Source organism: Caenorhabditis elegans, chromosome IV (genome assembly GCF_000002985.6).
Source record: "Caenorhabditis elegans chromosome IV".
Classification (NCBI taxonomy): Eukaryota; Metazoa; Nematoda; class Chromadorea; order Rhabditida; family Rhabditidae; genus Caenorhabditis; species Caenorhabditis elegans.
The window spans coordinates 5,837,095-5,860,097 of record NC_003282.8 but is presented as its reverse complement, the minus strand read 5'-3'; the positions used below and the strand labels follow the sequence as shown (position 1 = coordinate 5,860,097).

The 23,003-nt window shown below is 34.3% G+C and overlaps 4 protein-coding genes and 31 non-coding genes across 41 annotated transcripts; 18 read left to right on the top strand and 17 right to left on the bottom strand.

Annotated features, from left to right (window-relative positions):
* Positions 1-121: 121 nt before the first annotated feature.
* C06E7.4 (SH2 domain-containing protein) lies at positions 122-9,272 on the top strand (the record flags this gene model as incomplete). 2 transcript variants are annotated; one of them, NM_068473.8, is made up of 7 exons in its annotated part: positions 122-615; positions 6,889-7,011; positions 7,441-7,565; positions 7,938-8,038; positions 8,098-8,404; positions 8,457-8,620; positions 8,981-9,272. In NM_068473.8, the coding sequence occupies 7 exons, from the start codon at positions 122-124 to the stop codon at positions 9,167-9,169; spliced, it is 1,503 nt and encodes a 500-aa protein (NP_500874.1). In that variant the 3' UTR covers positions 9,170-9,272. The 2 variants fall into 2 exon arrangements, with proteins under 2 accessions (NP_500874.1, NP_001368356.1); NM_001380246.2 differs by lacking the exon at positions 122-615 and having other exon boundaries at positions 6,890-7,011; positions 8,981-9,246.
* Positions 1,072-1,092, top strand: 21ur-3467. Its single transcript, NR_054791.1, has one exon.
* On the bottom strand, positions 1,482-1,766 carry C06E7.93. Its single transcript, NR_054790.1, has one exon. It is a non-coding gene; the product is annotated as an Unclassified non-coding RNA C06E7.93 (non-coding RNA).
* Positions 2,085-2,105, bottom strand: 21ur-15652. Its single transcript, NR_054789.1, has one exon.
* On the bottom strand, positions 2,088-2,108 carry 21ur-4374. The gene has a single exon (NR_054788.1).
* On the top strand, positions 2,222-2,242 carry 21ur-8914. The gene has a single exon (NR_054787.1).
* Positions 2,741-2,761, top strand: 21ur-6725. Its single transcript, NR_054786.1, has one exon.
* Positions 2,742-2,762, top strand: 21ur-14868. Its single transcript, NR_054785.1, has one exon.
* 21ur-5745 lies at positions 3,804-3,824 on the top strand. The gene has a single exon (NR_054784.1).
* 21ur-995 lies at positions 4,521-4,541 on the top strand. The gene has a single exon (NR_054783.1).
* 21ur-7702 lies at positions 4,663-4,683 on the top strand. The gene has a single exon (NR_054782.1).
* On the top strand, positions 5,185-5,205 carry 21ur-5221. Its single transcript, NR_054781.1, has one exon.
* Positions 5,269-5,289, top strand: 21ur-5016. The gene has a single exon (NR_054780.1).
* 21ur-1779 lies at positions 5,343-5,363 on the top strand. Its single transcript, NR_054779.1, has one exon.
* On the top strand, positions 5,844-5,864 carry 21ur-11900. The gene has a single exon (NR_054778.1).
* 21ur-1106 lies at positions 7,576-7,596 on the bottom strand. Its single transcript, NR_054777.1, has one exon.
* Positions 9,255-11,441, bottom strand: sams-3 (putative S-adenosylmethionine synthase 3). Of its 4 annotated transcripts, NR_131526.1 has the most exons (7): positions 11,339-11,410; positions 11,259-11,293; positions 11,150-11,210; positions 10,658-10,873; positions 10,174-10,556; positions 9,713-10,122; positions 9,501-9,666 (listed from the first exon to the last, which is right to left on the bottom strand). NR_131526.1 is itself a non-coding variant. In NM_068471.8 (6 exons), exons 1-6 carry the CDS (start codon positions 11,408-11,410, stop codon positions 9,501-9,503), a joined length of 1,215 nt encoding a protein of 404 aa, NP_500872.1. In that variant the 5' UTR covers positions 11,411-11,441; the 3' UTR covers positions 9,255-9,500. The 4 variants fall into 4 exon arrangements, 1 of the variants encoding a protein (NP_500872.1); NM_068471.8 differs by lacking the exon at positions 11,259-11,293 and having other exon boundaries at positions 9,255-9,666; positions 10,658-10,780; positions 11,339-11,441; NR_131527.1 differs by lacking the exon at positions 11,259-11,293 and having other exon boundaries at positions 10,658-11,210.
* Positions 11,442-12,880: 1,439 nt separating this feature from the next.
* Positions 12,881-12,901, bottom strand: 21ur-432. The gene has a single exon (NR_054776.1).
* An 827-nt stretch (positions 12,902-13,728) lies between these two features.
* On the top strand, positions 13,729-16,037 carry sams-4 (putative S-adenosylmethionine synthase 4). 2 transcript variants are annotated; one of them, NM_068470.6, is made up of 6 exons: positions 13,729-13,834; positions 14,060-14,120; positions 14,494-14,616; positions 14,718-15,100; positions 15,152-15,561; positions 15,605-16,037. In NM_068470.6, the coding sequence occupies exons 1-6, from the start codon at positions 13,763-13,765 to the stop codon at positions 15,768-15,770; spliced, it is 1,215 nt and encodes a 404-aa protein (NP_500871.1). In that variant the 5' UTR covers positions 13,729-13,762; the 3' UTR covers positions 15,771-16,037. The 2 variants fall into 2 exon arrangements, 1 of the variants encoding a protein (NP_500871.1); NR_131525.1 differs by having other exon boundaries at positions 13,763-13,834; positions 14,060-14,616; positions 15,605-15,770.
* Positions 16,038-16,095: 58 nt separating this feature from the next.
* On the bottom strand, positions 16,096-20,620 carry C06E7.2 (uncharacterized protein; the record flags this gene model as incomplete). 2 transcript variants are annotated; one of them, NM_068469.6, is made up of 8 exons in its annotated part: positions 16,096-16,719; positions 17,570-17,720; positions 18,507-18,621; positions 18,803-18,920; positions 18,972-19,195; positions 19,960-20,066; positions 20,115-20,225; positions 20,422-20,620. In NM_068469.6, the coding sequence occupies 8 exons, from the start codon at positions 20,551-20,553 to the stop codon at positions 16,172-16,174; spliced, it is 1,506 nt and encodes a 501-aa protein (NP_500870.2). The 2 variants fall into 2 exon arrangements, with proteins under 2 accessions (NP_500870.2, NP_001368355.1); NM_001380245.1 differs by lacking the exons at positions 18,507-18,621; positions 18,803-18,920; positions 18,972-19,195; ... (1 more) ...; positions 20,115-20,225; positions 20,422-20,620 and having other exon boundaries at positions 16,172-16,719; positions 17,570-17,693.
* 21ur-321 lies at positions 16,768-16,788 on the bottom strand. Its single transcript, NR_054775.1, has one exon.
* Positions 17,541-17,561, top strand: 21ur-11622. Its single transcript, NR_054774.1, has one exon.
* 21ur-9266 lies at positions 17,806-17,826 on the top strand. Its single transcript, NR_054773.1, has one exon.
* On the bottom strand, positions 18,420-18,440 carry 21ur-14739. Its single transcript, NR_054772.1, has one exon.
* Positions 18,646-18,666, bottom strand: 21ur-13250. Its single transcript, NR_054771.1, has one exon.
* On the bottom strand, positions 18,923-18,943 carry 21ur-11675. Its single transcript, NR_054770.1, has one exon.
* Positions 19,593-19,613, top strand: 21ur-5196. Its single transcript, NR_054769.1, has one exon.
* Positions 20,146-20,166, top strand: 21ur-12578. Its single transcript, NR_054768.1, has one exon.
* Positions 20,235-20,255, bottom strand: 21ur-2895. The gene has a single exon (NR_054767.1).
* On the top strand, positions 20,344-20,400 carry C06E7.94. The gene has a single exon (NR_054766.1). It is a non-coding gene; the product is annotated as an Unclassified non-coding RNA C06E7.94 (non-coding RNA).
* Positions 20,621-21,074: 454 nt separating the features above from the next.
* Positions 21,075-21,095, bottom strand: 21ur-13128. The gene has a single exon (NR_054765.1).
* A 425-nt stretch (positions 21,096-21,520) lies between these two features.
* On the bottom strand, positions 21,521-21,541 carry 21ur-3476. The gene has a single exon (NR_054764.1).
* Positions 21,542-21,988: 447 nt separating this feature from the next.
* 21ur-14896 lies at positions 21,989-22,009 on the bottom strand. Its single transcript, NR_054763.1, has one exon.
* Positions 21,990-22,010, bottom strand: 21ur-3600. Its single transcript, NR_054762.1, has one exon.
* A 591-nt stretch (positions 22,011-22,601) lies between these two features.
* Positions 22,602-22,622, bottom strand: 21ur-8734. The gene has a single exon (NR_054761.1).
* Positions 22,623-23,003: the final 381 nt, after the last annotated feature.

Below are 23,003 nucleotides of genomic sequence, written 5' to 3'. Positions count from 1 at the left end.
TTTCAAAGTTATCATGAAACAGTAAATTTTTTAAAAAAATTAATTTTTTCTGGACAATATTTTCGACGATTCTAATTTTCCTCTCGAATCTATTTTTTTCAATTCAAAAAATAATTTTTAGATGGGAAACCGAAGCTCGTCACACTACCCGCCTCCTCCGCATTGGATGCATCAAAGGACATCCTATTCAACAACTACTTCTCCATATCCAGAAGCAAAACAAAGACCAATTGCTCCAGGAGCATTCGCTGAACCTTATATGCATCACAATCCACATCATCCACAATCAAAAGCTCAAATGAGACGATCAATGATCTCTCTGAATGCAGATTCTGGATACATGGGAGGCCCTGATTCTGAAAGGTTACGACAAATGAGAGGATCAAGAATGTCATTGAATCAAATTGATTTCGAACCAGCAATGATGCCTCCACCTAGGATATTGATACCTCCTGATGCAAAGACATTGAAGAAATTGGAGAAGATGGAGAAGAAGCATCAGAAATTAATGAAGAAATTGGGAGCAAGAGGAATTCCGATTCAGATGCCTGTTCCACCACCACCACCAATGCATCCAATGTACTCCAGAGCTATAAGCTATGATGATTTACACAGGTTAGTTTGGTTACTGTTTCAATATTTTCTCTTGTAAATATCAAATCATCTACACAGTTAACTTTGCTGCTATAAAAGGATCAAGAAAAAATTGACGAGTTGGAAAATAGTATTTATTTTTGTTTAAAAGTTAGAAAAAAATCTGAAAAACCTTTCTGGCACTTTCCGGGTTTTTTGACAGAAATAAATCTTATTTTTGAATCGATCAAATATTTTCCCATATTTCGTCTAATAATGATAATTTTTGTCACGCTGACAACGAGTTACTGTAACTCATATCGATTTATGGGTCGATACTTTTTTAGACTGAAATTAAAAAATTTCTGCAAAGATTTCTTATGTAGAAGTATTGTGCAATAGACTATAAAGTTCTCATTTTTAGACTGGAACAGATTCGTAAATTTATTACTGTTTCCCTGTTTTCTTTTTGCAAACCAGGCAACTCTTAAAAGCTATTGGGAATGATAAATGAATGAAGAAATACATGAAACATTTTGATAAACTTGAAAGTAATATTTATTCTTGTTCAAAATGGAAAAAAATCTGAAAAACCGCTTGAAGTTTGATGTTTTCCCAAAAATTTAAAGAACAACTTTCAGAAATTTTTTGAGTTTTTTTCGAGTTGCTCCACAACTTTTTTCTACTAAAAAGTTTGGATTATCATTTTGAAATAATAAATTTTGCCGCACAAGCCCAGGTTAAAATATAACTCTCCCAAAAACTTTCCCTAGACAATATATTCAAATAATTAACGCACTTTTCTCCCGTTTCACCGTTCGTTCAATTGAGTACTCTTTTTTGTCAACTTGACCTTCTTCTCTTCATAGGATTATTATACCTCTAACTTCTTCAACCTTCTTTTTTCCAGCCTTTGAGAAAGATGAATGTCTCTTCTCTTCTTCTTAAGGGGGAAACTTTTCTACTTTCCAGTTTGCCCAGAAAACAAAAAAGAAGCCTCTTCTTCTGTGGTTATTATGAAACATACACCACAACATTCGGTGAAACAAAAAAAGGGGAAAAACTTGTTATCCACGGCCCCATATACCTTTCTTCCATCACTTTCTCTTCAGTTATGACACCATAAAATATGATGATTTGGTGTAGTGTTCTTTAAACAAATGATCGTTCTCTTTTTCTCTTTTGATATCATTTTGATATCATGTAAGGGTATAGCTAATCACCTTTTATCATTTCTATTAGCTTCTTATCACTCCAAAACGAGAGGTTCTATTTACTGTACGGATATGTATTGGGAGAGAAATGACAGGTGGCTCACTTCCACCAAATATTGAGACACGTCAAGGTTGGACATAAGACGAGGAAGGTCAATTTTTGAAGGTAGAAACGGGGAATGAATACCAACTTTTCCCCTATATGTGAGCGGTTTCTATTCTTGTGGACAACGTAATTAAGATGTATTATGGGAGGTCGAGATGTGTTGATGTGTGAATGTGTTTTGATTTTGGTTACCTGTTGTAAATTCCTTGTTGTTATTCTCGATACAAGAAAGTAACATTTATAATGGGAAGCTGAAACACGATATTCATTTTTTTTAATTTAATGTTTCACAGAATAAACAAAGGTTGTCTTGAAAAAAATTATCTACTAGATAACCGATCAAATCTTGCAACGCTTTCTGAAACAGGAATATATTGACAACTTTCCTGAATTTAAAACTGACAATTTCTTGTAAATTGGCACCACCGAATTGCAAGCATCTATTTTTCGAAAAAAATAAAATTCTATATTTTTTTCTTCAAAGACTAAATAAAAATTATTTCGTTAATCTTAAAATAACGTTCATTTTAGTGAACCCTAATTTGAAAATGTGCTCAAAAAATCCTGAAAATTATGTTTTCGAGTTTTTTTTAACGCTTTTAAAAACTTTTTGTTAATTTTCAACTGAACTTGCTGCCATTTTCAGCTTAACCAAGTACTTTTTTGTAATCGAAACTGAATTCTAATGAAACTTATTGAAAATTTGGTAGAGTTAGTGAAAAATTACTGCTAGAATAAGTGGATACGTTATAAATTGAGAAAAAACTTTTTTAAAAATTGTTTTTAAATAATTTTCGTTTAATGTTTCAACGTTTCTATAAGTTTCGAATTTTTTACAAGATCTCGATTGATAGCTTTCATCTATTCAACAGGACTTCCATGGTAAACATGAGTTGTTTCAAGTCCTGCCTGGTGCCTGGTGCCACACGTGTATTATCAACAAAAAAAAACGTAGGTCGCCTTCATGTCAGGCAGGCAGTTTTGGCGCCTACATGAAAGCCCTACACTCTCTCCGTTGCATTGTACACAAAAACCGAACACATTTGCACCTATTTGGACACATTTGACCTGCGATCTCCGTTCATTTGAGATTGTTTCGGTCAACAAATACATACACGTAAATGCAAATGTGTAGAAGGTGTCAAAGCGGAACATTGTTTGCTCGGAAGAAGAATAAGATGAAGGACTCTCATTACTGTTTGTATGTGTGTGTGTGTAGTATGTCTGAACCATTTACCGCCACCTTTATGAGTTTCTTGGAGAAGGAACGGGGTGTTTTTGGGTGAATTTGATGTTTTTAATAGATTTTTACAAAAAATTTATTTACAGTTTCTCAAAAAAATGAAGATATCTTCAAACAAGATATCAGTAATTGTTTGCCAGATTTATATTTGCACTTTATTCTTCTTCCGGGTGTACAATTTCCAATTGATATAGGGCAATCACACATACCTTGTGATAATCATTATCAATGATAATGAAGCGGCTCGTCGCGCGCGGCGTGATCAAATAAGCTTCTGGGTCTGTAGCTCCGCGAGCATGACCACTCACACTTCACACACACACACACACACACATATATACCGGTCTGTTAAGTGCAGCTGTGAAGAGTGAGAAGCTTGTTTTCATCATTTATTTGAATCATTTTGATGCGCGCCTGCGCACCTATGGCATCAAAATGTAGCGACAGGAAGAGGGGGAAACTATTATATTAAATTGTTAAAATGGAAGGATATAGTTAGGGAAAAGACTGGTTATGGATAAAATATGCAAAAATTATTGGAGACAAACAAGGGCATATTTTCTGATTAAGTCTTCCAGGATTATTCTGTGTATTAATTTTTTTTGGAAAAAATTAAGAAAATGTTTCAAATATGTAATATAGGACAAACCCTATAAATTAAAACTAATTTCGGATTCGGTCTTGTTGGCAAAATAATGTTAAATATTAAATTACCTTTATTACCATTTATCCTAGAAATGCCACATATTGATTAAATTAGTTTTTTACTAGTATTTTGATAGTAAAAACAATTTTGATCATCTCAAAGGCACTTTTTAACAGTTTTCAAAGTACAGAAGAGAGGGATCTTATGTTAGTTGATGGGGAAAATTATTTCAATTAGGTAACTTTGTTTTATTGTTCCCGACAGCTATTTTGTATGCTTTTTCATGTCAAAAAATTGCAATTGTTTTTAATGGAAGATCATAATTCAAGTATGTGGTATGACAACATTCTCACAAATTAAAATTGGTGATAACTTCCGCGATACACTGACATGAATGTTCCCTATAGTTTTATTTGAACACAATTCCGATTCAACCTACACATTCTTTTTAGGAACACTATGGCCGCAACTTTCAAAATTTGGAAACCTAACAATGGATCTTTACTTTTTCAATTTTTTATTTGAGTCAACTAAAATTACACACCTTCTGATGAGTACCGTTCTTTTTAGGACAAGAACGTCTATTCATTAGAGGCCGAGATTAACATAATCCCACTATTAACCTCAAAGGGTCCAAACGATTTACAATTGGAGAGGTAGAGACAAGAATAATTATTTAAAAATCTAGATTACTGTTTCAAGGATAGGGTTTGAAGAAAAATTTTTACAAAATCATGATAGTTGTGATTTACGTACTAGAGACTATTCTTTTGCTTCAATATCTTATGATAACTCATTTTTAAATATATTTTATAGAGTTCTAGAAGCAAATACAGTTTAAGCTCTTCTTCATAAAATCCAATAATTTTTGAAGTATTACTGACTGTATATTGAAGCGAAAAAACAACTCATTTTTTAATTTTCATTTGTTTTTGACGTTTGTTTTAGGGAAAACTGCATATTGATTAAATCAAGTATTTATTTTTATCTTAATAGTTGAACAATTTCTGATTGACTTAAAAATTACCGAAATACAAGTTTTCATAGCAGAGCAAAGGGCTTGCTTGACTGATAGGGAAGGTGGTTTTTAATTGAATACTGCATTCTTGCTATTTTTTCAAAATAAAAACAGTTTTCAAATTTTTAGAAATTTTTCAAATATGTGGTATAACACTATGGTCGCAACTTTCAAAATTTGGAAACCAAACAATGGATCTTTACTTTTTTTTCAATTTTTCATTTGAGCCAACTAAAATTACACTGATCAGTACCGTTCTTTTTAAGACAAGAACGCCTATTTATTAGAGGCCGAGATTAACATAATCCCACAATTAACCTCTTTTGAAATCTAGATTACTGTTTCAAGAATAGGTTTTGTTGAAAAAGTTCTGCAAAATTATGATAGCATAAGGCGTTTTATTATTGATTAAAAACGATTCTTCCGCTTCAACATATCATCAAAGTTTACATTAAATTCTACGGATATTGCTTACATTATTCTTATGGCCAAATACATTTTCAAGTTGTCTTCATAAAATCCAATAATTATTGAAATATCAATGGATTGAAGATTTTCTATAATAATTCCAATATTTCCAATTGTCACCTGTCTCTGCTCTACTGGTTTTTCATCTCATCCTAATCCGACCTCCATCTCCTCCTTCACCTCTTCTAAATTGCAATTATAACACAAAAGTGTTCCGGGTCATGGGTCACGCACTATTAAGATGAAGGAATCGACAAGGAGAACGGGACCATTTGATTGTATGGTTTAGGGGAAGAAACGGCGGAGGGGTTATTAAGGAACAATATGACCCTTTGCGGGAATGAGTCGTTTTTTTTTGAATTAGAGTGGTTGAGAATGCCCACTAATTGGTAGAGAGAGAGAAAGAAAGAATGTGGAAATATAGTAGTGCATGGATTTTGTAAAGATTGGGGGCTTGTCTTTTCTACTGCCTGCCTTGTGCCTACGTGCAAGCCTTGCGTGAAATTAAAAAATTTTTTTTTTAATTTTCACAGTTTCAACAAATAGTTAATATGTGGAAGCAAAATATGCTCTAATTTGAAATCCACTTTTATAATAGACAAAAATTTCAAAAAATCGTTTCACTATGGTATCTCTCTAGGCACTAACACAGGTCAGTTTAGCTCTATATAGTCCACCTTTCAGCATCTGTGTTAGTGCTTAGATGCAGAAAAAGGTAGAGGTAAAGCAGGCACAAAGGCATGCAACCTGCCTACCATGAAATTTTTTTTTTGGATTTACTTTTCATAATCCTTCTTCCCAGACGATCGAGGTTCAAGGTTAATTCGCCGTTACGGTTTCCCTAAAAAAGAATTCTCAAATCTTCAAAGCCTCAAACAGGCCATTTTCACCAGCGAACAAAAAAAAACCCATTTGAAATGTCTTCACGCTAATCTCAGCTGTAAATCTTTCCTCTTTTCACCGGATGTTCGGGAGGAACAGATGACCGAAAATGAGTGAAAAAGAACTGGATGAATGTCGAACAAAACATGTATCGGGAAAAACGAGAAAGTGACGGTTAAAAAGAAATTCGAATGGGTGATGGATTTAACATGAAAAAAAGGGAAAAAACAACTGTATTGCTAATGGACTCAATTGTCAAATAGATCCTCCCAATTTGTAGCAATTTAGAGTTCCGGTTGCAAAACTTGAATATTCTGAATAAGGGTTAAATGTGGACTATCGTCAGTGAGGATTTAGTTTAAATAGATCTTAAATAGTCCAAAATTACCAAAAAAAATACACTTCAAAAAAAGTTCGAATTTATAAATTGCGGTAAAACAACTACAGCATTTTGGCAAAATGCCAAAGCTTCAAAAAATGTATAAATTTCGTTTGGAACCACTTATTTTTGAACGACTTTTCGAAATAACTACAGGTGAAAACTAAATTGTTTCCACTTTTTTAAAACTTCAAATTAAAACAGCTTGAAATTATTTTGAAATGTTTCATTATGATATTTGGACTTTATAAAACTATAGCTACGGTTTTAAACAAATTACCTACTCATTGTATGCCTTTTAGTTTAATATTAGGATGCACAAGATGTATACATATATCGATTAATCGATTAATTTCCAGAATGCACGAAGCACCTGAAATCGACGTTCGAATGCGTCAACGTGACTGGAGAACTTCTGATGAGCGACGAGGATTACCAACAAGACGAGAAACACAGAGCCAATATGTGAAGCATAATTACTCGTGAGTTACTTTATTCAAGTTTGGGAATTTCATTGAAACAACTTGTTTTAGTTTTGCACAAGATTGTGGTGCGATCGTTTTTGGTGCAATAATAATTTTTTGAAATTATATTCCAAAACTTTTTTTCATGAATTCCAAATAGTGATAATCAACAAATATTTCATAGAATCTTATCAACTATTTTGCAAAAAAATTCCTCAAATTTTTTAATTTCCAACAGCTCTAATTCCACCAAAAATAGTTATCAAAAAACTGTCAGTTCTCAAATTTTGTGGAAATAATTTGAGGTCTTTTTTTCTTTTCTAATTTTTTAAAGGTAATATAGATTTGTAGAAATACTCTGTAAACTAAAAAATTTCAGTCTCTTGAATTCAATACAGCAAAACATTTACCAATTTGAGTGCTATAAAATATATGTTCAATTTTCAGAAGCACCAACCGCCGAGCCGAACTTAACGGCTCGCTGGCTTCATCGTCCCCAATGACATCATCAGAAGAAGGTGGACATTCTTCAGATCCATGGAACACATCTAGCATTTCTTCAGGAAAACGAGGTATAGATTTGAGAAATTAAAAAGAAGGTGAATAAAACGTGAATTCACTGGAAATTTTATAACAATTGTGAAACCGAAATTATTTTTTAATAGAAAAATGAGAAATCTTATTGGTCTTGTTCCACTTTGACGCTTTATAGCTCGGTTCTTTTTGATTTTACCAGAATTTTTTACGGACGAAGCACGTGAAAAATATTCTTCTATATTTTAATTTGTTTTCATAAAACTAAAAATGACCGTATATGAGCCGCTAAAGTGAAGCAGTGCAAGCTCCAATAGGAAAAATATGATATCTGAAACTTTTTTAAAAACCAGAAAAATTACAGATTCTGAACAAAAAAGATTTTTTTTGGAACACATCTTTAACTTCAGACATTATCTCGCCACCAATGTACAGTAGCACACCACATCACCACAATCACCACAATCACCAGCAACTTCAGCATCATCAGGTCATCAAGTCTCCACAACCTGTAAGATTTAAAAATTTCCCCAATACTATTTATTGAATCCTATGTTTTTACTTTTCCAGCCAATCACAAAAACGATAGAAGTAAAAGTTGAGCGAAGTGAAAAAGTGGAGCAACAGGTGTCGGAGCCCACAAAAAGAGCACCACCAACTGCAGCCCAGACAGCCTCTTCAACGTCATCACGGATTCAACATAATCAAACATTGAATAATTCAAATGCAACATATGCTCAACCAATAATCCGTCGTCAACCATCATATGGCTCGAGATCTTCGTCAATTGCCACGTCACAAATGAGATGTGATCAATCGGAAATTGATTTTTCATGGGTTAATGAGGAAGAGGACAAACTGAAGAGAGAATCAAAACGTTGGTTTTTTTTTAGTTTTCGATGATTTTTGACTAAATAATAATATTCCAGGAATCGATAGTCTTCCTGAATTCTACTTCGGAATGGATCCTCCACCAGTTCCAAGTGATAATGAGAAGGAGAACGATGAGAAGAGAAACAGACGGAAGAGTAGTGTGCTGGAAAAGACTGCGGCTTTCGAGATTGAAGCAAGAAGAAATGATCGGAAGGAGCCGGTTAGTTATTACGGAAGCACAAAATTCTTAGAATGCGTATTGCACCACATATTTGACCATGCAAAATATCTCGTAACGAAAACTACAGTAATTCGTTAAATGACTACGGTAGCTCTTGTGTCGATTTACTGACCTGATTTCCTTCGTTTCTTCGTATTAATTTCATTCTTTGTTTAACATTCTACCGATAAATAAATCAAAGATGCCAAAAAGAGCCCGTAAATCGACACAAGCGCTATAGTATTAGTAATTTTAGGATTTTTTACTGTAGCTTTCGCTACGAGATATCTTGCGCGTAGAATTTTGTGGTGTTTCTGTAATAGTTGTAATTTGAACTCCTAATAATTAGATATTTTCCAGTCATTCCTGTCACGATCCAGTCATCAATTACTGACGACGTCTGAAATCCCACCGGCTGATTATTCCCCACTCTCAATCCACACGAAAGAGATTGGCGGTCCTGCTGAACGTCGAATTTATCGAATTCAGAAGCAACAGCAGCAGCATTCATCTGAAGATCGTCGTTACCGAAGCAGTATTGCGTTTTGAATATTATCCGTCATTCCCAAACTCCATCTACTCGTGCCTCATTTCGATTCGTCTTCGCTCAATTTTCTTTCACAAAAATTATTCTCAATAAATGATTTTTTATAAGGTCTTATATTGAAAAAGGAAAGGGGATAGATAGATTATTTGAAGAAATTGGGGAGGAATTTGGGATTTGAAATCTGAAGTATGTGGATATCGAGGATATTGCGGAAATACAGGTAAACAAGTGAGGATGGGATAAGAGAAAAATGCAATTAGAACTGAATAAAACAATGGTTATTAGAGAAAACAAGAAACAATCAAAACAACAAATGAATCAGACATTGTACAATCAATGGGCAATTCCATTTCCGTTTGAGATCGTTTTTCCTCCAATCTTTTTAAGAAGTTCAACATCAATCTGAAGATGACGTGGCTGCTCCCATGGGAATTCATTGTGTCCAAAGTGTCCGTTCTCAGCGGTTGGTTCATAAATTGGTTTCTTCAAATCGAGATCCCTGAAACTTTACAATTAACAAAAATATTAGTTTGTGGCTGACATACTTAATAATCATTCCAGGTCGCAAATCAAAGTTGTCATTGACAATTTTCAATAGTTCTCCTTCGTTCAACGCAGATGTCCCGAAAGAGAACACCATCACTGAAAGTGGTTTGGCTACTCCGATTGCATAAGATACTTGAACAAGACAACGGCGACAGAGTCCTGATTTGACAAGTGACTTGGCAACCCAACGAGCAGCATATGCGGCAGAACGATCGACTTTGGTTGGGTCTTTTCCAGAGAAAGCACCTCCTCCGTGAGCTCCCCATCCTCCGTAGGTATCAACGATGATCTTACGTCCAGTAAGTCCAGCATCTCCCATTGGTCCTCCAATAATGAATGATCCACATGGATTGAGATGATAGATGGTCTTGTCGTCGATGAGATTGGCAGGAATTACAGCTTTGATAACCTAAAACCGAACAATAAATATAGCTGTATTTTTATTAATATTTTTAATTACCTTTTCGATGAGTTCCTTTCTCAAATCATCGAGACTGATATCTGGAGAATGTTGGGTGGAGATAACAACAGTGTGGACGCGTAGTGGGACACATGCTCCTCCTTCCGAAGCATATTCGATTGTGACTTGGGTCTTCGAGTCCGGACGAACCCATTCGAGCTCTCCAGATCTACGGAGCTCGTGAAGCTTCCGGTTCAGCTTGTGAGACAAGAGAAGAGTCAATGGCATCGCTTCTTCGGTTTCATCAGTAGCATATCCAAACATAATTCCTTGATCTCCGGCTCCGACATCGTCACTATCCTTGTCCACGTGGACTCCAGCAGCGATTTCAGGTGATTGTTGTTCGAGTGCAACAAGAACATTGCATGTCTTGTAATCGAATCCTGAAATTGAATACTGTATTTAATCAATAAACCAAGAAAATGAGATTCCTGACACAATGTGATGAGCCAATAGTGTAGAAACGAAATTATATTCTTCATACCTTTCGAGGAATCATCGTATCCAATTTTCTTAATGACGTTTCGGACGAGAACCTGGTAGTCGACGACAGCTTTCGAGGTGATCTCACCGCACAACATGATCATACCCGTTTTAGTCACCGTTTCTGTAATCAAAGTAACCGTTGTAACAGGTAAAGAAACATATTGTTGCGATAAGCTTCAGCCCCGTTTCCCGCATCATCCAACACCCGTAGAGCCTGAAATCAGAGACATGAATAGGCGATAAATGCAAAAGAACTACAGTGAACGGTACGAGTTCACTGTTGATCCTTCTGCAAATCAAATTCACAACACAAATATCAATATCATGTTAACACGATGTGTGTGTACTGAATGTGACCGCCTGACTTCCATGTCTTCCGCCGAATCTCTGAACGTTGTTAGGGGATAATAATTAGGACTTTTGCTCATCGCAGTTCCATATTGTTGTTGAACTTTCGCTGAAGGATATCAAGAAGTCCTGAACCACTTACCACATGCAACCTTTGCGTGAGGATCTTGAGCCAAATGAGCATCAAGAACAGCGTCCGAGATCTGAAAATAGAAATCTTCGTTTGAGAAATGACGCGAAGAATGGCTGACATCAAAAATATATACGCATTTTCGAAACCATGAAACTAAAAAAAACCTGGCACCTTATTAATGTTTCGTTGGTTACTTACCTGGTCACACATCTTGTCAGGATGCCCTTCAGAGACAGATTCGGAGGTGAAAAGGAACTTGTGTTGCGACATTTTGTTTGGTTGTAAGGTTGAAACACTTCGTCTGAAAATAGTGGTTCGGTTTGGATTAATAAATAGAAACGGAAAGGGAAGAAGGAACGAATAAGAGGCGGAGCACCTCGTAGCAAAACGATCAAGTTGAATAAACATTATTTTTTGCAAATAAAACTACTGTGAAATGTTTGAAATGAAACATTTGAAGCCATAATAGAGCCCAAAACTGAAAATTAGAAAATCGATAACTAGCCACATACTCCCAAACTCAAATAGCTTTTGTAAATAATTGTTTCGAATAAAATAAAATTTCTGGTAATACAAAGAATCCGGATAACACATGAACATTTACAGAAATATCTGGAGAAAGATTATATATGGCTCGGAACTTTGTTGAGCAGTTATTTTAGCGAAAAATTAAAATATTCGTGTAAATTTAATTAAAATTCTTGTGAAAATTAGAAACAAATATGCGAAAAATGCACAAAAAAAAGGCCCAAAAAATCCAGAAATTGTCAAAGTCCGCAAACACCGTGAGCAACTGTCACGTACAATGCCCAACACATTACGACACTTGTAAAAACACTTTTTTCCATTTTCTTCATTTTCTATGCAAATTTCTATAAATCTGCTGGCTTTTTTGAATTTTCGTCGCATTTTATTCGAATTTTAGCCGATCCTTAAACTAGAATTTAACAGCTGTCTCACGGATGGCGATAAATGTTCTAGATTAGATCTGTTTCGCTAATTAGAAACTGGAAATATCTGAAAGCTTTCCCCTATCATGAATAGATCGAAATAATCGAGATATGAGATTCCTAGATATCGGAATTAACAAGAAAAGTTACGGAAAAATATCGAATATCGTATTAATTGTTTTTTCTGCTTGATTAGGTTTAAAAAGGCTTTAAAATCCGTTTTTTTCAGTGAAAAATCACTGTTCTATTTGAGATATAATTTATTTTTCTATTTAACCCACGTGTTTGTTAAATACGATTAAACATTTTGGAAGTAGTTTCATCATTCTTACAGTTTCTCGATAATTGAGCAAAACACCATGACAAAAAGCAAGTGAGACTACAAACTTAAAAGTACAAGGCCAATTCTTATTTACCAAGTTGCTATTTGTTCTAAATTAGAACCTGTTTTCTTGATTCCTTTGCTTTTTAAAGTTTACATTACTGATAATGGCTACTATAATCCGTTCCTAAAGTCTAGAGTATTTGCTTTTTTCATGTTGTGGAAACTGAGCTTCTGCGCTTTTACAAAAGGGCAAAGTCTATTGATTTTCTGCAAATTGAATAGTTTCATGATCATATATCCATTAGCACAATTACACTGTTAGAGGAAATAAAAACAAATATGAATTTGAGGAGAGCGATGAAAATCGTATGATCAAACATAAAAAAGTATGTCAAAGTTTTGCAATAACTTTGTTCAGGCCGATTTTGCCCTCTCGACAGCTTTTTTTCTTGCAAACGATGTTCTGCACAATAGTATAGGCTGGGAATGATCTTGTTGCAATAATAATACTTTTAAAAAGAATTGAGTAAAAACGTGATAACATAGTGAACTCGGCTATATCCACACGTGAAAACGTGAAATTTTATCAAAATTTCTCGGAGTGCATAACATTAAAAAAAACATTGACCGTTTCATCGTCGAAGAGTGTAAGTGAGTTGTCTTTATCTGCTGAAGCTTTCAATAAGGTTCAGCGAGACTTCAATTCCGAAGATTTTTTGTCCGTGTTCCCGGTTCATCTGTACAATCTTCGAACGCATATTTCGAAAGTTTTAGACATTTATTTTTCTAGATTGTAAACGTCGCCTGTCTTGTTCTCTAAGACTTTTATATATTTTTCCTTATCTCGATTTATGTTCTTCAAAAATATGACAGTAAAACTTCCTCAGTGTTCTTATTTCTAAACATCGTATATTTATATAAATATTATTGTGGTGTTTCAAATAACACGTGTTTCATAATTCCTCATCCTTAGATAACGGTTTGCCCTTAGAATTGTTTTGATCCTTCTTTTTTCGAAAATTCTCGCTCCCTTTTTCTCTAAATCTCTGTAGTTTTCTGATGATCTAGGTTCAACCTTCATGGTATAAAAGTAGAGCTTTCCGGGCTAATATTCACACTTGTCTCGCAAAAAAATTGTGTTTTATTGCAATCTAAAAAACGCCCTCAAAACTATACTTTAGAGCAACGTGTTTCCAACAAGACGCAGAGTATTGTGTCTCTCTTTGTTGCGTGGCGCTCCGCCCTCTATTCAACCCACCTCCGCTTCCTCGCTTTCCTTTATTTATTTGAGCTAAATATCATCGCTCTTTCAGACGGACGCTTTCAAACATCCATCAACGAAATAAAATGCCGCAACACAAGTTCCTTTTCACCTCCGAATCTGTCTCCGAGGGGCATCCCGACAAGATGTGTGACCAAGTAAGTTATATTTGATAAGAAATCGTCTTTTCCAGATAAACAAATCCATCAAATTTTTTGATTGGAAATACGCTACTGTTGAAAAAAAAAATCTGTCAAGTTCGTAAAAAGTTAGTTATGGGACAAAATGTGTATAGTTTCAAACAAAACGTTATCTCCGAAGCGTAGAAAATTGGCCCACGTGCTCGAAAGCAGCTGTCTATCATTCTCATGTTTGTTTTTCAGATCTCGGACGCTGTTCTTGACGCTCATCTGGCTCAAGACCCTCACGCTAAGGTTGCTTGTGGTGAGTGATTCAGGACTTTTGGATATCCTCCAACGAAATGTCAACAACAACATGGAGCTGCGATGAGCAAAAGTCCCAATTATTATCCGTACAACATTCAGAGATTCGGCGATATGGAAGACAGGCGGTCAGATTCAATACACTCGCGTCGTGTTAACCTCAGAATTAACATGATATTGATATTTGTGTTGTGAATTTGATTTGCAGAAGGATCAACAGTGAACTCGTACCTATCACTGTGGTTCTTTTGCATTTCGCCTATTCATGTCTCTGATTTCAGGCTCTACGGGTGTTGGATGATGCGGGAAACGGGGCTGAAGCTTATCGCAACAATATGTTTCTTTACCTGTTACAACGGTTACTTTGATTACAGAAACGGTGACTAAAACGGGTATGATCATGTTGTGCGGTGAGATCACCTCGAAAGCTGTCGTCGACTACCAGGTTCTCGTCCGAAACGTCATTAAGAAAATTGGATACGATGATTCCTCGAAAGGTATGAAGAATATAATTTCGTTTCTACACTATTGGCTCATCACATTGTGTCAGGAATCTCATTTTCTTGGTTTATTGATTAAATACAGTATTCATTTTCAGGATTCGATTACAAGACATGCAATGTTCTTGTTGCACTCGAACAACAATCACCTGAAATCGCTGCTGGAGTCCACGTGGACAAGGATAGTGACGATGTCGGAGCCGGAGATCAAGGAATTATGTTTGGATATGCTACTGATGAAACCGAAGAAGCGATGCCATTGACTCTTCTCTTGTCTCACAAGCTGAACCGGAAGCTTCACGAGCTCCGTAGATCTGGAGAGCTCGAATGGGTTCGTCCGGACTCGAAGACCCAAGTCACAATCGAATATGCTTCGGAAGGAGGAGCATGTGTCCCACTACGCGTCCACACTGTTGTTATCTCCACCCAACATTCTCCAGATATCAGTCTCGATGATTTGAGAAAGGAACTCATCGAAAAGGTAATTAAAAATATTAATAAAAATACAGCTATATTTATTGTTCGGTTTTAGGTTATCAAAGCTGTAATTCCTGCCAATCTCATCGACGACAAGACCATCTATCATCTCAATCCATGTGGATCATTCATTATTGGAGGACCAATGGGAGATGCTGGACTTACTGGACGTAAGATCATCGTTGATACCTACGGAGGATGGGGAGCTCACGGAGGAGGTGCTTTCTCTGGAAAGGACCCAACCAAAGTCGATCGTTCTGCCGCATATGCTGCTCGTTGGGTTGCCAAGTCACTTGTCAAAGCTGGACTTTGCCGTCGTTGCCTTGTTCAAGTTTCATACGCCATCGGAGTTGCTAAGCCTCTTTCTGTGATGGTCTTTTCATTTGGAACTTCTGCTCTCAGCGAGGAGGATTTATTGACCATTGTGAATGATAACTTCGATCTGAGACCGGGAAAGATTATCAAGTAAGCGTTTTTTTTTATGTTTCACTATTTTTACTGTTTTCAGGAATCTTGACTTGAAGAGACCAATTTACGAGCCAACTGCTGAAAACGGACACTTTGGACACAATAATTTCCCATGGGAGCAGCCTCGAAACCTCAAAATCAGTGCAGATATGCTCGCCAAATCACAAGGACCAGCTCAACCTGACGTAATTGGAATTGCCCATTAAAATTCTGAGATTATTGTAATAATCAACTTGATAAAAGTGCTTGTAAGCCTTCTAGTAATCACATACATTTATTTTGGTTTCATTTTCACTTGTTCCCCTAAATTCCATTAATTCTATTCCCCTGAGCCTCATTTAGATTCAAAATCAGTAGCCCCCACCATCCCGCACACATGATCGCTTTATTCCATAATTATTATTCCATTTCACGTATTTATTACTACAAGTTGATCACGATTTTTCGTAATCAATAAATTTGCTTGATAATTATCCTATTTGTTCATTTGTCAGTCTGCAGAAACCTCAAGAAATCTGAAAACTCAAAAAAAAAATCATTTCCTTTATTAAATTTTTTGCTCAATATATCGACAGAAAGCACCAGGTTTATTAAAAGAGTCTACAATTTAAGTGAAATATTTGCAAAATAAAATGGAAGATATAGAAATTAAAATAAAGTTTGAATTCATCGTTGTTTTACTAGATTTGACCGCTTTTGCATCTGTTGATGTATCATTTGAATGTGAATTTTCAGAATTCTCTTCTCCATTTTCAGATGTCATATTGACTTCTCGTGTTTTTAATTCTCCAACATCTTTCTCTCCATCGACAGCTTCTTCATCTGATTTTAATTCTTTTATTATTTCATTTAATTCTTTTTCTGCTTTTTCTTCTTCTTCTTTTGATATTTCATCAACTGGAATTTCATTTGAAATTAATATTTTTTCATTTATTTCTGAAGCTGATGTTGTTCCGACTCCGCCCATTTCATAACTGAAAAAGGATTTCGATGGAGAATATGCTTCTTTTGGTTTGAATGATGTTGCAGAAGATGGAGTTACGGAAGATTCGGATGGTTTTTTAGTTGGAGATGGTGTAGACGCTTTGTGCTTCTGATTGAATTGCTCATTGAGTTTTGAAGCTTTTGAGCTGGGACGAGAGGACACTTTGGTGCCTGAAAATTGTTTATTAAAGGTGAAATAGGGCAAACTGAACTGGGATTTTGTTAAGGTATAGCCTGATAATACTCTGACATGTTATGAGGCACCTTTACCAAAACTTTGAAACAGTATTTGATAGTGGAGTTGCGTCTATGGGATTTTTTCTCTAAACCTCCCAAAATAGTGTTTAATGAGAACATTTCATTTAAAAATCACGAAAAACGTATGAAATCCGAAACATTTGAAGTTCCTCCAAAGCGAATTGCTCCACCCATTTTCCAACCAATCAGACGGAGTGTGAGGAGTCCGAAGACGCTGATTGGTTGTCAAAGTGGGCGTGAGTTCTCAGTTTAGAGGAAACTCAAACAAGGAGCCTAGCGAGAATGAATAAATTATTATTTTCCTATTTTTCTGGCTTTTCGTGAATCCGCATTCAATGATTTTTATGAGTTCAGATTGAGAGCTTCCATGGTAGGTGGTCACATGCCTACACATGCCTGCCTACGTGCCTGCCTACCGCGTGTTTCTTATACTTTGTGATGTGTTTGGTATTTCCAGAACTTGAGTTTTTTTTTTGGAAATTCAAGTAATAACAAGTAAAATAAATACAAAATTTTTAGGCAGTAAATAGGCGTAGGTCGCTTTAAAGGCAGGCATGTATCGTTAATTAACGTCTAAGAGTGAAAAAAAATTTGCATTCAGTTTCAAAATATTAAACATAACAATGAATCGGTTTTATTGGTTCATTTGCATTGAATTGAAATTTTGTCCTCTTCAGATTTTTTTTACAGTTTCAGTAGTTTTATTTCTAGTCATTCTTATTTTTCACTACTGGTCTCATATCCTTCTTCTTCTTCGACTTACCAAATGGAGGTCTTGGATCCACTTTCAATTTTTCGACAGTTGATTCTCGAATGATTCCAACATCAAACGAGAATGAGGTTGCAGAGATACAAGTCACGTGTTCTGGATGACTAGCAGAAAGCATGTTGAGACGAGTTGTTGGAGGATCCATCTGCAATCAAAAAGGGAATTTATTGGAAATATTTATATACTGTTTCTGGAATGTACTTAAAGTGAGGGATTTGGTTTAAAATCAGTTCCAATTTTTTATTCTGAAGTCTACAAAAATATAATTGTATTGTCATCTTTACTGATCTCTAAAAAAATCTTAAGCGTCTGCTTTGTAGAAAATACCACTATTATGGGGGAAGAATTTGTTTATTTTTTTTAAAAATATTTTTTCTTTCGTTGTTTTCAATGATTTTTAAGCTAATATTTATGGAATCAAATACACAAACAAGTGAAAAAAATATAATAATTAACTTTTCAATTTTACATGTATGACTTAAAAATCATTAAACATAACGGAAAATATATCACAAACGACTCGAGAAACATTCGCAATCACGGATTTGTCGCCAAATACTTAACGAGACCCATGATTCGAGGGTGGAGCACTTTCAATTAGCCGTGGAGCGCGTTTCCGATTTTCGATTCTATATAGAACTTTCATGTTTATACATAATAACACTCAACTCTGTTACAGCATTAATATGCTTACTATAGTGGCGACGGTAGTGATAGGTTGGGCTTCTGCTGGATTACTGTAGTTATAGTAAATACCAATGCTTATTAAAATTTCAAAATAGTGGTACTGTAGTTTTGCGGCGAAGATAAATACCGTTAAGGTACTTTTAATTTGTATAGTTCAAAGATTCAATTAACGTTTACACTGCTCGTTTTTCATAATGACAACTATTTAAATGATTGTTTAGAAACAGTAAATATTTTCTCTTACCGATCGATCAGTTTCCACATAAACCATGAGATCTCCATCAACAGATTGTCCATTTAATACAGCCCCAAAGCCTCTGGATGGGGTCTCGAAACTGTTCACTTCAGAGTCCTTTGGCCTAAAATAATCTCAAAGTAGGTTTAAAATGCCTTAAAAATTATCATTGCAAATTTATTTAGAAATTTTTTATATAAATGTATTGAAACAGTGAAAAATCAAAATCCTAAAAAGATTTTAGGGTTTCAAAAATGCATTTTTGAATTGTTTTCAGTATTTGCTTTTATAAAAAATAACCGTACCTGAATAACATCTCGAATGCACATTGTTGGTGCATCAAATTATCAAATCGATTTCTTCTGTACAACTTATCCCGTTGATTATCCAGTGAAACAACATATTCATTAGCTGATGAATCTTCTGAAATCAATTCAAAAAAAATAATGGAATTTCTAAAAAGTTCAAACTTACTTGTCTGTAGTGAAACTGTCAAATTGTTCATCATATTCATGTTTCCAGTATCTTTAAGTAAAAATTGAAGAATTTTCCATTGTTTTCCTGTTGAGAGAGCATCAATAAAATAGATAACATCATTATAAACTGGATCCATAAATGAAAGATCTGGTTCAAGTTGAAATAATTGATCTTTGGAATGTGAACATGAAGCATAGGGAAGAGAGTTTAAGAGGGAGTATCTGCAATTATTTGTAATTTTTTTAACCTGCGAGTTGTTTTGAAAATGAATGGAGAATGGGATTCTATTAATAAACCAAATGTTTTACAAACTCCATTAAACATCTATTTTCGTTTTCAATTTACTTTTTTCGTCGGAAAACTTGATCAGAAAGTATTTTGCGATAGATTTTCCTAAATCGGATTTTTTCACCCCAGTTAAAGTCAAGTCAAAACAAAATATTTTTCCAAATGAAATTTTATTGTTTCGGTATGTCCTTAGATAATTAAGAAACACATTTGTTTCACTTATGCATTAAGTTACTATAATTTTATGTATCTGATTTTCGCGAAATTTTTTTTTTTAAATCTGCTGTTTCTATGTCTCTACAAAAAATTTAGGGACAGCATGTTAATTAATGACAATAACATGTGTGTATCATCAAATATTAAATTTCTCTCTACAAAATAAACTTTAAGACTCTCTGCTTTTGGAGATTCAAGAGATCAGAAACGCTTGTGGTCAAGCAATGAATTTTACAGTTCGAAATAATTTCACGTTGAATTTCAATCTCATTAGTTAAGTTACCATAAATCAAAACAATTTTTGGTACTTGTTTATTATTTCCCCTCATTTTTAAAAACAATTTTTAAATAAAAACGGAGTCAGTGAAAACTCAAATCTAATTTTAGCGCATATTTTTTCTGGAGCTCAAAGTGGGAAAGGACACTCTGACTGTATTGGGCACTTTTGATGTAACTCTAATTTAATAATGCAATTGCTTACCTGAATAAATGATCTCCAAATAGCATGTTTAATGCAGGAATATGTACTTCTAGTGTACATATTCGATTGCTTGCCTGTTTGAATGTCAGCAATAATGTGTCATGGGACTGTAATCACTCTCAGCTTAAATCAAAAATCTACTGTTATATACTCACTTTAACGTGCAATTGTACAAGGTTAGCATAACAAAATGAATGCCGACGATCTACACGAATAGTGGAAAGAAGATGAAGTTGAGATGGACGGATAAAGAACATTTGACAGTCCTGAAAAAATATCTGATGGTAGAATACGCACTAATAGGGTTTTAACTGAAGATTTCATATGAACGATTTGAAACAGAGAAAAAATTTCATGAAAAAAAAAAAAAATTTTTTACTTTAAAACTAAATTATTAAAACCGAAGAATAATTTGAAAACACAATGAAGCAGTGAGAACAAATTATTCAAATTGTAAATTACCTGTGTAATTCCATAAATAAGTGCATCTTCTGGAGCATTATCAATACTTTGATAGTTCTTTGCATCACAATTTCCACTCGAATTTCCAGATCTAACCAATGATAGAAACAGAAATACCGCAAGTTTCCACATGATTACGGTGGATTTGGGTTGAGAGATGAGTTCATTTGGAACAAATTCAATTTTTTGTAGGGGGACTCTGAAATGGGAATTTTCTTTAAAAAAGTTAAAAAGGGAGCAAAAGTGAGGTAAATAATCCAGACGTTTCAATCATCTTTCAACAACAAAACAAAAGTTTTCGAAAAGAAAAGGGTTTGGAAAGAAGAGAAAAGGGATTATGAAAAGAGTAAAAGGTTCAAAAGGAATGTGACACAAAATACGATTTATGGCATTTTTTGAGAGGAGAAATGGGGTGGAAGAAGCAGAGGAAATGACAATTTTCGATGGAAAAGTCTGGAAAAATCTAGTGACGTGGAATGCATTTATTGATAGATTAAAAATGCAGAAACATTAGTGTGTATTTAAGCATATATATACTCCTGCCTACTTAGCGCGAGCTCCGGTCTTCAATATCATTTTTTAATTTCTTCAATTAACTATATTTCCGATTTTCGAATATTTTTGAAGTATATTAATTTTCAGACATTAATTAACATTACAATAGACATTAAACAACAACATTAATTGATCTGATACAATATTTAAAACAGTTTGAAACAGTAAGATTTTTTTTATATTTACATATTCAGTCAGTATCTTCAATCTCGTTGTTTTTCATTTATTTAAAGAAAGAGTAAAAACATGAAAATTCCGTTTTTAGTGTGAAAAATGAGCTTAACAATGCTTCAAAATTTGAACTGCCGCTCAAATTCCTGGCGTTCTAGAATGTTTTTTTGTCTAAACGTGTAATTTTAGCTGGATTATTCTAATCATCACATTGCTCGGAAAATCAAAAATGCACCGAGAATTTTTTCTTCTGAAAAAAAACCCATGCTTATCCAAATAAAAAAACACACAAGAACAAAACTTTAATTCCCATTTAAAGTCATTTTTTTCACTATTCATTTTTAAATCAATAATTTGATTCAAAATTGAAGCTCTCTCACGTAGCAATGTACAATCAACATTAACAAATCTGATAAAATATACGAGAACACTTTGAAACAGTAAGTTTTTTAAAATAAATTACTAAACTTATGTATCTTCAATCTCATTTTTATTTTTATTAAATTAAAGAATGAGTACTGGATAAGACAAAACTACTGAGAAAATGTAGCCCATATTCAAATATTTACTGTCGTATAAAGAAAGAAACATAATAATTCCGTTCACAGTGTGAAAAACTAGTTTGAAAATTCATTAAAGAATTTGAGTTGCCGCTCAAATTCCTGGTGTTTTAGAATGTTCTTTTTTGTCTAAACGTGTAGTTTAAGCAAGTTTCTAAGTAACTTTTCAAATTCATGCCCGGGAAAATTAAAAATGTAACTAGAGAGTTCTTCTGCTGAATAAAATGTGTTTGAAGAGAAATCACAACAAATTTTAATTTTCGCGTTGAAGTATATTTATTTTTCACCCATAGCGACATTCAACCAACCTTAATTGATCTGACAGAATATTTGAAACAATTATGAAACAGTAAATTTTTTCGTGTATTTCCTTTTGTAAGTTTTGTGAGACCAAAGCGTTTTTCAGAGGAAAAATATAATTTGAAAATGTTTTAATTGAAAAATTAACTAGTTTGATCTATGACTTCCATATAGACGCCATAATGCCTGCCTGACTGTAAGGCGGAGGTCGCCTCTATCGGCGCCTTCTGTAAAAAACTATTTTAGTCAAGTGCCCTGCCCACCTTGGAAGCATAAATTTCTCGCAGCCTTTTAAGAAAATGTTTAATATATTTGTTCATTTATTTGTTGTTGAGTTATTTTCAGAAAAGTGAAATTGTTTTAGAAAACGAGAGAATAACGATATATCCATTATTCTGGCACAATATTTTAAAACCAGCCGTGGACCGCACCTACGGCGCGGCCCCCGACTTTTTTGAGAAAACACATTAGATATGCGGTGTCTATCGCGGACCTCGATCGATGTCTGCATAAGGTTTCCCAAAATTTCGTTGCTCTGATCAGAGATCAAACTACATAGTGACGGAACGACAGGCGCTTTATATATGGTAAATTGATATTTTCAAACATTATGAAACAGTAGGATTTAGAAAGTTAGAATATTTGAAAACATTTTGAAACAGTAATTTGTATATTAAAGTTTTAGGTATAATTTTTCTACAAAACTTATAACCGGATGATTTTTTTAAAAATTTTTTGCTGTTTATGTAATAGCAATGAAAAGCAATGACCGGGAATAAAAATACATTTTGCTTGTAGAACAACGGTATTGAGAAACTGCGGAAAAAGTATATTTATGTAATAAATGAAAATTCAAAATGACGTTTTTGAAACATTTGTCGTGTGTCTTCAAAAATTCTGGTTTTTCAGATTCACTTTACTGTACCAAAATTAAAAAAAAAAACAAAAACTGTCTCCGAGAATTTAGGCCAGTTCATAGATTTTTTTAAATTTCGA

Excerpts from the sequence above, each read along its gene's own strand:
- sams-4 (NM_068470.6), top strand. The coding sequence starts at position 13,763 with ATGCCGCAACACAAGTTCCTTTTCACCTCCGAATCTGTCTCCGAGGGG. Across the intron at positions 14,121-14,493 it reads TCACGCTAAGGTTGCTTGTG|AAACGGTGACTAAAACGGGT; the intron begins GTGAGTGATTCA and ends CTTTGATTACAG. Across the intron at positions 15,562-15,604 it reads AGACCGGGAAAGATTATCAA|GAATCTTGACTTGAAGAGAC; the intron begins GTAAGCGTTTTT and ends TACTGTTTTCAG.
- sams-3 (NM_068471.8), bottom strand. The coding sequence starts at position 11,410 with ATGTCGCAACACAAGTTCCTTTTCACCTCCGAATCTGTCTCTGAAGGG. Across the intron at positions 10,781-11,149 it reads TCACGCAAAGGTTGCATGTG|AAACGGTGACTAAAACGGGT; the intron begins GTAAGTGGTTCA and ends CTTTGATTACAG. Across the intron at positions 9,667-9,712 it reads CGACCTGGAATGATTATTAA|GGATCTCGATTTGAAGAAAC; the intron begins GTATGTCAGCCA and ends GTAAAGTTTCAG.